This window comes from Pipistrellus kuhlii, unplaced genomic scaffold (assembly GCF_014108245.1).
Source record: "Pipistrellus kuhlii isolate mPipKuh1 unplaced genomic scaffold, mPipKuh1.p scaffold_m20_p_2, whole genome shotgun sequence".
NCBI lineage: Eukaryota > Metazoa > Chordata > Mammalia > Chiroptera > Vespertilionidae > Pipistrellus > Pipistrellus kuhlii.
The window spans coordinates 181,442,706-181,457,318 of NW_023425515.1; the positions used below are offsets into that span (position 1 = coordinate 181,442,706).

A 14,613-nucleotide genomic window follows, 5' to 3' on the forward strand; every position below is an offset into this window, starting at 1 on the left:
CAGCCACCGGCCCCGCCTCCTCGGCTCCGACGGACGGCCCTTGGGGCCAATCGAAGGCGCCGCTACGTCGCTACTGGCCAATCCGAGGGCCTACTGAGCCTAAACGAACTCGAGAGCCCGCCTCTTTGAAGGACAGAAAAATGCGCCAATCATTATGGTGTCTGGGCCAGTGCCTGGGCCTATCAGAAAATATTTAAATAGAGGCTTATAAATAGGCCCTATAAATATAACATCCTTATATTATGCCTTGTGTCCTTCATTATCACATGGAGTGCGTTTCACTGTATAATCCATACTGGAGCACACCAGGCTATCACTAGCAGCAAGGAGGCCTGGGTTTGCGGCATGTGCGGGTTCTGCGCTGACATGTGCTCCGGTCAGTCGCGTCATTATGTAAGGAGCTCGCAGCATCTTCCCCGGCCAGGAGGCTTCAGGGGCAGCGCCGGGGGCCTTTTCTGCGGCTCCTGGACCGCGGGGCCAGGCCGGCCGCGTCAGTGCGCGATGGGGGTATAAATGACAAAGCAAACCCCACACACAGACATACACGCACACACGCACATACCCTGCCAGCTTCCCGCGAGGTGATGACAGCGCGGCGGCCAATCGGAAGAAGCGCGGGGCGGGGCCACTGTGGCCCTGCCCCCTGACGTTACGTCACGGGGCGGGGCCGTGGGTGCGCGCGACGTCGCGCGAGGCTGTTGGTGTGCGCGTGGGGCGGCGCAGCCCGGGTTCCACGTCCGCAGGGCGGGCCGGGCAGCGGGCTCCGGGAGCGCCGCCCCTGCTGGACAGAGCCAGCGTGGGCGTCGGAGGAGTGTCTGCCCCGTCCAGGAACCGAGGAGTGACTAGGCGGGAGATGAAAAGAGTAAATGGCTTACACTTCTCTTCCCCAACCGGAGGATAAATAGCGTAAACCACTCTATTCAGGGAGGTAGATAGCAGAAAACCAGAGTGCCGTTTGTGCCAACCACAACCAAAGACAGATGAAGTTAAGGAAATAAATCTTTTGGCACCATCAGCATAAACCTGATGGATATTGTGAATACACAATGCAATATACAGATGATGTATTATAGAATTGTACACTTGAAACTATCTTTTTTAAAAATTTATATTTTTATTGATTTCAGAGAGAGGAAGGAAGAGGGAGAGAGAAAAAAACATCAATGATGAGAGAGAATCATTGATAAACTGCCTCCTGCACTCCCACCACTAGGGATCCAGCCTGCAACCCAGGCAGGTGCCCTTGACCAGAATTAAACCCAGGACCCTTTAGTCCACAGGCCAATGCTCTATCCACTGAGCAAAACCAGCCAGGGCGAAACATAATCTTATTAACCAAAGCCACCAAAAAAAATTTTTAATACAATTTTTAAAGTAAAAAAAAAAAAAATGTTATGTTGAGATCCTCCCCCAAGACCTTCCCTAAACTCCTAGCCTTTAAAAACCTCAAAAAGAAGGCCCCAGTGTGTATTCTCTCTCCTGGGAGCTTTGCCTTCCCTTTTCCTTTCCTTTCCTTCCCTCCTTCCCCATAGGCATGCATCTCGTAAACTCTAAACGTCCTCAGAGACTTGAAACCAGGGGAGCAATGGGCAGTGATAGCTCCTCCCAGGGCTAATTCCCAAACCTGTCCTCAAGGCCCTGAGACAGTTAAATGGCCAAGCAGTTTACAGCCATCCAGTAAATCCTATCTTCTCTGACTTCCCAGTGAGCTAAAGCAGCCGCACCTCTGCTCATTTCTTTCCTATAACGTTCCTGGAGAACCAAAGCAGCCCCAATAGGTCTCTCCTGTTGCTTTTTCTATGTTTCACTGTCCCCCGCTTTAATAAACACACCCTCAAAATCCCCTGGACTCGTGTTATAACAACTTCCCAGCACCAAGGCAAAACCCACGCACCACCAACTGACCCTAGGCCCATTCACGGTCAGGTCCCCTTTCCAGGAACAATCACTCCCCTGCAACGTAGGTATGACAAAATCACTACTAGAAAAAATAGCAAAGTTGGTGTGGTGTGTGTGTGTGTGTGTGTGTGTGTGTATGTTTAAGAGAAAAAGAAGAACGTATGTCATTAAAGAAAACAGAAGATGTAGAAAAGCCACTGGAGGGGGAAAAAACACCCATACATCCCATCACCTTAACACACCCACTGTCCTGTTAGTATTTTCTATTTTTTCTTTCCTTCCCTGTTTTCTCTATGGGTGATATTACTATTATGTTATTATTATTCAACAGAATCGTGCTAATACTAGATACTCAATTTTGCATTCTGTTCTTTATTTAATAAAAAGCATTTTTAGTGTTATCATGCCCCCTTCCTAGATATTTCTGATGTCTGTAGAATCTAGCAAGTGGCTATACCAACTTAACCATTCACAAATAATGGACTCAGGTGGCCTTCCAGCACAGTTTTTAAAATTCCAGGAAGTACACGGCATCTTTTTTTTGCCCTGGGAAGGGTCGACCTCTCTCTCCCTACCCTGTAATCATTCCTTTAATCAACACCCACTCCAAGGGGGGACTAGCAATTTATACCAAATGCATTGTCCTCAATCGCTGCTCTCTCTTACCGTATCCTAATGGCAAATCTTCTAAATATCCTCAGTGCCTGAAAGAGAAAACCCATTCTCTTTATTATGGAGTCCAGAGGTGGTCACAATGGGACCCTCTCGAGGCCTACCCAGGCAAGCAAGCCTTACCTACTCACTGTCCTCAAACCCACCCCACCCTCTCTTCCCACCTGCCTGCCTTTGCTTTCGCACAGAGCAGCTCCCTCAGTACTGCTCTTCATCGGTGGTTTCTTGGGTGAGGCTCATCCATCTGCCTCCGTTGAAAGCTTCTTGGGGATTGGATCCATACCCTGCAGAGAGGAAGTTAGGAAAATGGCAGGAGTACCTGCTTTTTCAGACAAGGATAGAAATCCCAGCTTGGCCACTTACTAGCTTGGGCAAGTTATAGAACCTCTCAGAGCCTCTGTTTCCACTTTGGTATATTTTAAGGCTTCCAGGATAATAAACTTTCAGGGAATGACAGGCAGAAGGTGATAGCAAGAAATGACTAAACCAGGACATTGTTTGTTGTTGTTTTGTTTTGTTTGTTTGTTTGTTTGTTTGTTTTTTATCCCTCGCCTTTACTCCAGCATGTTGAGAAAGTGGCACTGGGTTACCAAGGATAAACTCGGAACTCAAACTCTCACCAAGGCTGCCCACCATGGTGAAAGCCACCTGACAGATGAAGAAACAGACTCAGAGATACTGATCGTCTTGCCCATGGTCACACAGCAGAGGTAGGATTTGAACCCAGGCTGCCTGACTCTCAAGCTCATGTTTATTAAATGAATGAATAATTGACTTGGCCACACTTGAACTGGGTGTGTGCCCAGAGCAGGATCATCTCCTTGGTGTGGTCAGCCTTTCATGAGAGAGAAGGAAGGGACTCTGTTCCTCCTCGGTCACTGCCCATGACCGAGATGAGAAGGGCAGGGCATTCTTCTCGCAGAGTCCTGTTTTTACAGAAAATGCATGATTACCTGTGAAAGCTGCAGCCCCTTTGACTTGAGTCATCACACTCTTAACCACTCAAACCGGGATGACACAGTCATAGCACCATTTGCCCACCTCCGTTTCTATTACACATGTGCCAAGCATGCTTACATAGTCTTTTCTATACTAACCCTGTGAGAAAAGCAGAGAAGCTCATCTTATGGGACTCATGTGAAAATGGAGACTGCAAAGGGCTTAGGAAAGGGAAAGCAGAATTGTAAAGTAGCTCACCACACAAGCCGTGGCATCAGATGGACATGAAGTTGGGTCCCAGCTCTGCTATCTGTCAACTGTGTAGCTTTGGCTTCATCTCTCTGAGCAGCACTTCATCTGTGAACTAAAAGTGATGATGCCGCCGGGACCGGTTTGGCTCAATGGATAGAGCGTTGGCCTGCGGACTGAAAGGTCCTGGGTTCCATTCCGGTCTATGGCATGTACCTTGGTTGCGGGCACATCCCCAGTAGGGGGTGTGCAAGAGGCAGGTGATCGATGATTCTCTCTCATCGATGTTTCTAACTCTCTATCCCTCTCTCTTCCTTTCTGTGAAAAATCAATAAAATATATATTTTAAAAAAACTAATAATAATAATAAAAATAAAATAAAAGTGATGATGCCTATACCCACAAGCTTGAGGGGGAGATTCAATGAAAGAATGGATGCAGAGCTTGGCATTCCAGAAATGGCAGCTCTTACTCCTTCAACAAATATTTATTGAACATCTACTCTGGACGGAGCACCAGGTGCTGAAGGTTAAACCGTCGGAAGTCCCAGGGGCTGGGATCTGAGGTCTGCTGGGAGGAGTAGCTCAGGCAGAGCGAGCGGCGGGTGCACACAGTGCTCTTTTCCCGCCATTTTATTATGAAAAATGTCCAACACACACACAAAAAAGTGGAAAGACTGGTTCAGTGAAGTCAGTCCCCTTCCACCTAGATTCAACACATGACATTGAACTGTGTTTGTTTGATGACACAGCCACCCTCGATCCCCTGTGCTTTTTGATTCCAGGTGACCTGCCTTGAAGTCCTGCAGACCACCTGCGACTGTTGTCGGAAACCAGGGGCCTTTGCAAGGGTCAGAGGAGAAGAGAGAAAACTCCCCTTTGGACAAACCTGTTGGAAGAGGCCAACTCCATAGGTGGGAGGACCTTCCTTTATTAAAGAAAGCTTCTCTATTCAGCGAGGAGCTTGGCCCCCTTGTCAAGCAACCAGGCTCTCTCCGGGGCTGGATCAGGACGCACAGGTGTTTGGCATCCCGTGGAACCAGCTGCCATTCACACTGGGCTTGTCAGCTGGGAAATACAACCGTCCAGGGGATGCAGTCATAGGGGCTGGAGATCTTGGGTTCATCTGGCTGACGTCTGGTGCCCCTGGGCAAGTGGGTCTAACTGCCTGCTTTACCAGCTACTGGCCCAGGACCCAGACCAACAGGGGTCACATTCATGTATTCCTCCACTCAGCGGAGTCCTGCCTTAGGATACCCAGGGCATAGGAAGTGCTGATGGCCAGAAAAAGGCTGGAAATCAGAACCGGGGATCATGAGGGGAATGGAGACTTCTGATCTCTGATCTCTAGGAGCCAGGGTCCCCGCTCCCTTATTTACTATTGAGGTAGCCGAGGGCTAGGAATCCTGTATTCCTAGACTTTGGAATTAGAAGACTTTGACGTCATGAGGGCTAGAGTTAAGTGGCTAAACACTCACGTGCACAAGTCATACTGCCTGGGTTTCAATCCCGGGTCTCCTACTTACCAGCCCTGGAAACCTGGGCGGCTCACTAACCTGCCTGCACCTCGGCCTCCTCATTTGTGCTGTAAGACGAATAGTTCTCACCTCACAGGGTCATCGACTGAGTTCACACATGTTAAGCGCCTAGATCAATGCCTAGAAATGGTAAACGCTTAGTAAATGTTAGCTCCGAAAAGCATCTGAAACAAAAGCAACCTTTCTTCCTCCCTCCCTCCCTCCCTTCCTCCCTCCCTCCCTTCTTCCCTCCCTCCCTTCTTCCCTCCCTTCCTTTTTTTCTTCCTTCCTTCTTTCCTTCCTTCCTTCCTTCTTTTATTCCTCCCTCCCTCCCTCCCTTCCTTCCTTCCTTCCTTCCTTCCTTCCTTCCTTATTTCATTCTTTCCTTTTCTTCCTCCTCCCTCTTTTTTTTTTTATGATTATTATATGTCAGAGCTTCCTCTAGGCACATGCATGTGAGTCATAGGAGAAATTAGCTGCAGGGTCAGAATTAGAAATCAGTTGGCCTAAATCCCATTTCAGGGATGGCCCACCACTGTGGGATGGGGATGCTGAGGCTGGTGTCTTCCCTCAAAGTGCTCATGCCCCAAGCCGATTCCTAGGCTGCTCTGTGAGGAAGTGACCAGAAGTAGGGGCAACTTCAGCCTTAAAAGATCTCTATATATAAAAGCCTACGCAACTGTTTGACCCTTTGACCAGTAGCTATGATGCACACTGACCACCAGGGGGCAGATGCTCTATGCACAGGAATGGAAACATGGACAGATTGATGAATCTCAGAGGGAAGGGGAGAAGGAGGAGGGCAGGAAGATATTAACCAAAGATTTTATATGCATACTAGAGGCCCCTCTAATTGGCCTGTGGGGATCGGGCCAAATCCGTGCACTGGGCCTCTGACATCCTCCAAGGGGTCCCAGATTGTGAGAGGGCGCAGGCCAGGCCAAGGGACCCCACCAGTGCACGAATCTGTGCACCAGGCCTCTAGTTTAGAAATAAGCAGATTTAAATACAGATTCAAATATAAATAACTTCATCTGTATAACTCTAAGGAGCTCTCCATGAGGTATATCTATATCCTCCCTAGGGCTTAGTATTATTCCTTGCTTTCATTCATTCATTCATTCACTCATTCATTCTCATTTAATACATTTTAAAAATATATATTTTATTGATTTTTCATAGAGAGGAAGAGAGAGGGACAGAGAGTTAGAAACATTAATGAAAGAGAAACATCGATCAGCCGCCTCCTGCACATCCCCCACTGGGGATGTGCCTGCAACCAAGATACATGCCCTTGACCGGAATCGAACCTGGGACCCGTCAGTCCACAGACTGATGCTCCATCCACTGAGCCAAACCGGCTTCGGCTAATACATTCTTATTAAGAGCTCACTAGATGCCCTCTCTGATATATGAAGTTTTAAAGTAAAATTTTGCCAATCTAAAGCCTCCTCTGAGCCGAAACCAGTTTGGCTCAATGGATAGAGCGTCGGCTTGGGGACTGAAAGGTCCCGGGTTCGATTCCGGTCAAGGGCATGTACCTTGGTTGCGGGCACATCCTCAGTAGGGGGCGTGCAAGAGGCAGCTGATCGATGACTCTCTCTCATCGATGTTTCTAACTCTCTATCTCTCTCCCTTCCTCTCTGTACAAAATCAATAAAAAATATTTTTAAAGCCTCCTCTGAGCCTTAGTTTCCTTGTTTGTAAAATGGGGCTGTGGATCCACTCTCTGCCTTTCTTGCAGGACTATGGTGAGGGTAAAGTAAAGAAATGAATAAAGGAGGATTCTTATGGTTGGGGGCTGAGTGAATGAATGCTCCCCCTCCCCTTTTTAAAAAAATATATTTTATTGATTTTTTACAGAGAGGAAGGGAGAGGGACAGAGAGTTAGAAACATCGATGAGAAAAACATAGAGTTAGAAACATGGATCAGCTGCCTTCTGCACACCCCCTACTGGGGATGTGCCCGCAACCAAGGTACATGCCCTTGACTGGAATCGAACCTGGGACCTTTCAGTCCGCAGGCCGACGCTCTATCCACTGAGCCAAACCGGTTTCGGCTGCCCCCCTTTTAAGCTGAGCACAACAGTCTGCTCTTAGGAGGCATGCAGCCACTACTTGTTGAGTGAATAAATGAATGATTGAAAGAATGAATGAATGAATGAATGAATGTTGGAATTATATCTCCCCCCACCCCCCGTCATAGTTTCTCTGCTCCCGTGTTAACTTCATAGACAGGCCAGCAGAGCCAGCCTTGCAGCCTGAGATAAGGCTTTTGGCGGGTGGCTCCCCATCACTCCCTCAAAGGGGTGTGGGGACAGAGGGGTGATGCTGGTGCTGGTGGAACCAGGCACAGGGACGCACCAGGATGGCCTCTAAGTACCCACGGTCCTTGCGGGGCTGCCTGCCCCTGTGGACCTTACTGCTGCAGGCAGCTCTTATTGTCATCTTCTTCTTTTTCGCCAGCTATGACAGCTTCATACAGTATCCGGAGGTGGTGACTCAGGGAGGTGAGTGCCCGAGGGGAGGTGGGCACAGAGGCAGATAGGGGCGGGGGGCAAAGGAGGTCTGTGATCCTCCAGGAGCCTAAATGGTCCTTTCCATCACGTCTCCAAGGAAAGGGGTTCTCTGATCTGGTGCCAGAGGTTGCACCAAGATGCAGCTCACAACGTAGGCTCTCTTTTAGGACCAGTGTAGGCATCACCTCTTCCAGGAAGCCTGCCTTGATTTCTCAGAATGGAGTGAGGAGCCTCCTCTTCCTGCGTTCCCAGAATTCCCTTGGACAGATAGTCTCCATCATTCCCTGCTTCCCCCAACTTCTCTCTCCTTAGCAGCAGAATTTCACGTTGTTGGGCTTTGGGGTTTTGCTATCTTTTTTTTGGGGGGGGGAGGGGCTCTCATGCTCTTTCCTGCATTAACCACCTTTCGGAAGCTTTAGTCTACTGCCCCTCCTCTGTTCCCAGCCCTCTCCTCACTTTGAGGCTGAAAAGTCTGCATTCTGTCAGCAAATCCAAAGCCATAGGTGTGGCCGGAAGGGAGTGTAGGATGGTTGTTATTTCATATACAGCTAAAAATATGTACAGATGATGATGAGAGCAACTCAGGTGCCCACAACACAGATGTCCACGGTGGTGTGGCTTTTGTTGTTCACAAAAACTGAGATGAGTTTTCAAGCATCTCCTGATCATGGGCCGATCTCCTTGTGAGGTTCCTGAGACAAAGCTGACCCTTGAGTCTGGTTGAGTCCTTGCTTGTTCCTTAGTGACGCCCAGTGACTAGTTCACGGGGAGCAAAGGGAAGGTGCCCCTAGGCCCTCAGCAGTGGAAAGCAGGACAAAAAGATGACTTAGAGAAGGAAGCCCCTACACCACCTAGTGGGCTGGCCCAGAGGGGCCCTTGCAGACAAACCAGCCCTGGGAACAGTTCTAATTCATTTCCATTTAATTCTTTACAGTCCAATACAGTGTAATTCAATGCATTCATTCATTCATTCATTCAACCCTCTGCTACCATCAGGATGGGATCCAGACACGTGCTAATTAGAGTTGGTGTTTACTGAGCTCTTACTGTATACCAGGCACTATTCTAAATGCTTTCACTGAGCCCTCACACTAACCCCAGGAGACAGGCACTATTATGACCTCTGTTTTCCCAGGGACTTTACGTAATTTGCTTAAAGTCACTCAGCTAGCAACAGCACCGCACATTTAAATGTAGGCAGCTTGGTTTTGGTCTGCATGCAGTTAACCATTACTCTCCATGACCTCATTTGATAGTGAGGCAGAGTCACTTCTCATATAACCGATAGGCGTGGGGGCCGGTGTTCCAACTTCACTGACTGGCTCCAGGGTCTGTGTTCTTCGCCCCCATGCTGTGCTGCTAACATAGATATAAAGTGTCCTCAGACACCTACTGTGTATGGACTCACAGAGGAGCCCACACCAAGCAGGAGGATGACTACCCAGCCAGGTTGGGGAGGCTCAGTCGGAGTGAATCATGTGAAAATGGAAGGCAGCAAGCACAGCAGGAATCATTGTGTGTGTTGCAGGTTCGATCTCAGTTCTGGTCCGGGGCAACCAATCAATGTGTCTCTCTCATATGGATGTTTTCTCTCTCTTCCACCCTCCCTTCCTCTTTCCACTCTTTCTTTCTTTCTTTCTTTCTTCCTTTCTTTCTTTCTTTCTTTCTTTCTTTCTTTCTTTCTTTCCTTTCCACTCTTTCAAAAAAAAAATCAATGGAAAAATATCCTCAGGTGAGGATTAAATAACTAACTAACTAAATGATAAATAAAAATAAGTAAAACTGGAAGTGCTAATAGCTTCCTCCGGCAGCCTCTATGAATTGTTTGGAGCATCTTCTCTTTTTTTTTTTTTTAATTACTTTTGATTGATTTCAGAGAGGAAGGAAGAGGGAGAAAGAGAGATAGAAACATCAATGTTGAGAATCATTGACTGGCTGCCTCCTACACGCCCCACACTGGGGACTGTGCTGGCAATCTTGGCATGTGCCCTTGACCGGAATCAAACCCGGGACCCTTCAGTTTATCCACTGAACAGACACTCTATCCACTGAGCCAAACCAGCTAGGGCTGGAGCCTCTTCTGAGGTGTGTTCCCTACTCTGATGACAACTGGCCTAGATAACCTGTGATGAGGCCAAATGGGCATGGGGAGTGAAGGAGAAGCAGAGTCAGATTCAAGAGATATTTCAGAGGTAAAAATCAGCTGCACTTGGTGAAAATTAAGTTGTCAAAGATGGCCTCAGATGTGTGGTTTGGCAGATGGAGGTGCTAGTTCCTGAGATGATGAGCAAGGGGAAGGGCAGATGGTAGGGTAAATGAATAAGGAGATGTTCATTTGAGGCTTGGGGTTTCGATGCCTCTGAGATAATTAAGAAAAGCAGAATGTATCAGTTATCTATTGCTGCATAACAAACCACTCCCAAACTGAGTGGCTTAAAATAGCAGCCATTTAATTTGCTCACGATCGCGATCCTATGGTTTAGCACCTGGGCTCAGCAATGAGGTTCTTCTGCTGGTTTCACCTGAAGTCACTCACGTTACTCCAGCCTGGAGGATTAACTGGGGCAGACAGCCTCAGATGGCCTCATCCACATGTCTGCTAGCTCGCTAGTTGTGGGCTGGCAGCTAGTCCGTGTGGTGCCAGCAGACAAGCCTGGAATTTTTCACATGGCAGCAGAAGAGTTACTGCAGTAGCAGAGGGCAAGCCCCAATGTGCAGGAACTTTTCAAGACTCTGCTTGTATCATGTTTACTAATGTCTCATTTGCCAAAGCAAATCACAAGGCCCAGCCCAGGTTGGGAGGGATCTACATGAAAAGGCATGACTCACTGGAGGCATTACTGTAACAATCTGTCACACAGAGCCTGCTCTAAGACTGCCAAAATGGGGGGGTAGGGGTGCAGTCTGGGCCCTGCACTGTGACTGCCACCCAGACCCCTCCCCTTGTACTCCTCAGAAGCAGGAGGAAGAGCTACTGAAAGACAAAAGGGCTTTCCCAGTGACACAGGAACACCCCCAAATCCTGGTACCTTCCACACCTTAGCTTTGGCTGCTCCTCTGGTTGGGAAATCACTTCTTCTCTGCTGTAGGGATGACGGTGGGATAGTCTGTGGGGAGGGGAAGGCAGCATGGGGCTCCATGGATGGTCCCAGTTGGGGCTGCAATAATCTTCCCAATCAGCCGTGAGAACACAGAGTGGAGATCAAGCCCACCGTCTGAGGGCAGAAGGAGGTCCTGGCATCAGAGCTGATGGTGCTGCTGTGTCTACAGGCCAGAAGGAGGGGCAAGGGTGGGTGGGAGCACAGAGCCAGGATCACTGGGGCACCTAGGCCCAAGGTGGGGTTGGGGGGGCAGGGAGCGGGTACAGTCTTACCCAAAGTCATACAGCTAGCAAGTGGCAGGCATGGGGTAATAATTACTAGTACTTACCATGCATCCAGTGCTAAGTTGAATGATTTCCAATGCTAGCCAGCAAGTTCAATGTTCACAGCAATCCTTGGATTGGGCACCCTTGTTTTCATACCCATTTTACATTAGGCTTAGGAAACTGGGACACAGAGGTAGAACCCGCTGTGACCTTGAACAGCCTCCCCCAGAGGCCCACATGCTTCACCATTAGACTATCTATGCTGTGTGGCGAGGCAGGATGCTGTGGTGGCTGTGCCCAGACAGTCAGGATTCAGATCTCCCACCACTGTTTGCCAGCTGTGTGACCTTGGCATCTCTGTGCCTCCCTTTCCCCATCTGTAAAATGGGGATACTAGCCCTACGGCATGAGGTTGTTGCAAGTTCAGGCTGCCGGGCGCTTGGAACAGAAGCTGGTATGTGGAGGGCACTGTGCATGTGCCCGCTGTTACCACGATAGTGATTACTGCCTCATCTCTGGCTCTGGGACTTTTGTAAAGGTCTGCGGTAGGCCTGCCTTCAAGGGTGACATTCCCCTCTGGCGCCCAGACCCAGGGGCCCCTGGGGCACATGAACTCCTTATCAGCCAGGAACACCTTACAGTCATTAGCTTATCAGACCCACAGCTGCTGCAGGTGCAACGTAGGCTCCAAGAGGTGGAGGCTGACACCAATGAGGACACTGGAGCTGGGGCCCAGCCCTGAAGGGGGATCCAGGGAGTGAGATGTGGGAGGAGCAGGTGTGGGCCTAGTGCCCTGGGGGAGGAAGCGGGAGGGAGCAGGGGGTGAGGAAAAAGGGGGCCTGACATGTTATGTACTGACCAGTGTGGAGTGACTGGGCTCTGTCAACGGCTCCCAGATGCTGCCCCCCTAATTTCATCCCCCTGGCTGGAGCACACCTCCCCTCAGGGACAGTGCGGGGCCTTGGGGAGGAAGGCCTGGAGCTCCTGTACCCAGCAGCGGTGGCTGCTGTGCCCATGAAGTCCCCACCCAAGATCTTTCTCATCCTCAGGGCCCCACCTCTGCCCTGATCCTGGTTACCCTCCCTCCCCCTCCCCCCACTGTGCAGGTATAAATTCTGGCTCTACCAGCTGAGGCAAGTTTGTTTGTTTATTTGTTTATTTATTTATTTATACTATTTTTAAAAATATATTTTATTGATTTTTTACAGAGAGGAAGAGAGAGGGATAGTTAGAAACATCGATGAGAGAGAATAATCGACCAGCTGCTTCTTGCACACCTCCCATTGGGGATGTGCCCGCAACTAAGGTACATGCCCTGACCGGAATCGAACCCGGGACCTTGCTCTATCCACTGAGCCAAACCGGTTTCAGCTTAGGCAAGTTTATTTAAAATAAAATAAAAAATTATATATATATATATATATATATATATATATATATATATATATATAGTTATTGATTTTAAAAGAGGAAGGGAAAGGGAGAGATAGGAACATCAATGATGAAAGAGAGGTTGCAGGCTGCCTCCTGCATGCCCCACTCTGGGCATGTACCCTAACCGAGAATTGAACCATGACCTCCTGGATCATAGGTTGACGCTCAACCACTGAGCCACACAGGCTGGGCTGTGGCCAATTTCATAACACCTCTGTGCCTCAGTTTTCATATCTGTAAAATGGTCCTAAGAATAGCACACCTTGAGGGGAGTTGTGAGAACTAAAGCAACAGTCTGTGTAAAATGATTAAAACAATGTTGGGCCCCTCTGGCGAGCTTCTCCTCCCTCTTTTCTGCCACAGGCTCCTGGGACCTTACTGTCTTGTGCTTGAGATCAGGAGGTTGAACCTCGTCCTCAATAGCAGCAGTAATAACCTTTCCTGGGTGTCAGCTACTATATGTGCCAAGCACTGGTCCTGAGGCTCTGTTCTTGCTCATATCATTATGCTTAATAATAGCAATAGTTGCTACATTTCCTGAGCACTCACGAGTGGACCAAGCAAGCTCTGATTTTATGCTTACCCAGCTTAGCTCATCTAATCCTTCCCTCACCCTGCATGGCATGCATGTACTGTCCCCATTATTCAGATGAGAAAACTGAGGCTCAGAGGGGTGAAGTAATTTGACCAAGCACTCTCAAGTGACTTTTAATGTCACTTCCAGCTGCCATTCTATAAAACTCTTAATTTCAGCCAAAACCGGTTTGGCTCAGTGGATAGATCGTCAGTCTGCAGACTGAAAGGTCCCGGGTTCGATTCCGGTCAAGGGCATGTACCTTGGTTGTGGGCACATCCCCAGTGGGAGGTGTGCAGGAGGCAGCTAATGGATCTTTCTCTCTCATCAATTTTTCTAATTCTCTATCCCTCTCCCTTCCTCTCTGTAAAAAAAAATCAATAAAATATATATTTAAAAACACAAGTATATATATACAGTATATATAATTGATTGATTTCAGAGAGAAAGAGAAACATCAATGATGCGAGAATCATGGATTGGCTGCCTCCTACTAGGGATGGAGGTGGCAACCGGGGCAGCCATGACGGGAATCAAACCATGACCTCCTGGTTCATAAGTCGATGCTCAGCCACTGAGACACATTGGCTGGCGCCACAAGAATTTTTAGAGCTTGCAATACCTGACTATTGAGTCAGGGGCACTGACCTCTTTCCCCTTAGATTGTCAAATAAAAAAAATGACAGCATGCCCGGCTGGTGTGGCTCGCTGATTGAGCATCAGCCAATGAACCAGGAGATCACAGTTTGAATACTGGTCAGGGCACATGTCCAGATTGCAGGCACAATCCCTAATGGGGGGCTTGCAGGAGGCAGCCAATCCATGATTCTCTCTCATCATGGCTGTTTTTCTCTCTCTCTCCCTTTCTTTATAAAATCAATAAAAATATATATATTTTTTTAATATGACAACAGCCAACACAACAATAGCCCTCTGGTGTGAATGAATTAAAATTATACCATTTTTTGTCAGATCGGCAAAAAAATAGGATGTATTTTATGATGTGCTGCAGAATTTTAGTAATTAGTTTGTGTGTGCCCTGAGATTAAAAAAAAAAAAAAAAAAAAAAAAGTTGAAAAATCACTGCTCTATCTTGTCTGCTTCTCTTCCTCCTCCTCGGTGGCTCCTCCCTCAGCCATCTTACAGGATATGGTGGTCATGGCAGCCCTGGGCTTGGGCTTCCTTTCCTCGTCTTTGTGGAGATACAGCTGGAGCAGTGTGGCCTTCAACCTCTTCATGCTGGCCCTCGGGGTGCAGTGGGCAGTCCTGCTGGACGGCTTTCTGGAACATCCCCGCTTAGGGAAAGTGTTCATCGAACTGTCCAGGTAAAAACCCAATGGCTGCTGGATTCCTTTTGGGTTCTTTTTAAAAATATATATATTTTATTGATTTCTTACGGAGAGGAAGAGAGAGGAATAGAGACTTAGAAACATCGATGAGCGAG

General features: G+C 48.3%; 1 protein-coding gene across 3 annotated transcripts in view; it reads left to right on the plus strand.

The window, feature by feature from the left end:
* Positions 1-7,525: 7,525 nt before the first annotated feature.
* Positions 7,526-14,613, plus strand: part of RHCE (Rh blood group CcEe antigens) — a 31,903-nt gene continuing 24,815 nt past the window's right edge. The window contains exons 1-2 of one of the 3 annotated variants that reach the window (XM_045585014.1): positions 7,526-7,785; positions 14,305-14,494. In XM_045585014.1, coding sequence (XP_045440970.1) covers positions 7,644-7,785; positions 14,305-14,494 — 332 coding nt within the window. In that variant the 5' untranslated portion in view covers positions 7,526-7,643. The remainder of the gene's footprint in view (positions 7,786-14,304; positions 14,495-14,613) is intronic. The other 2 variants (XM_045585015.1, XM_036446792.2) reach the window with 2 other exon arrangements.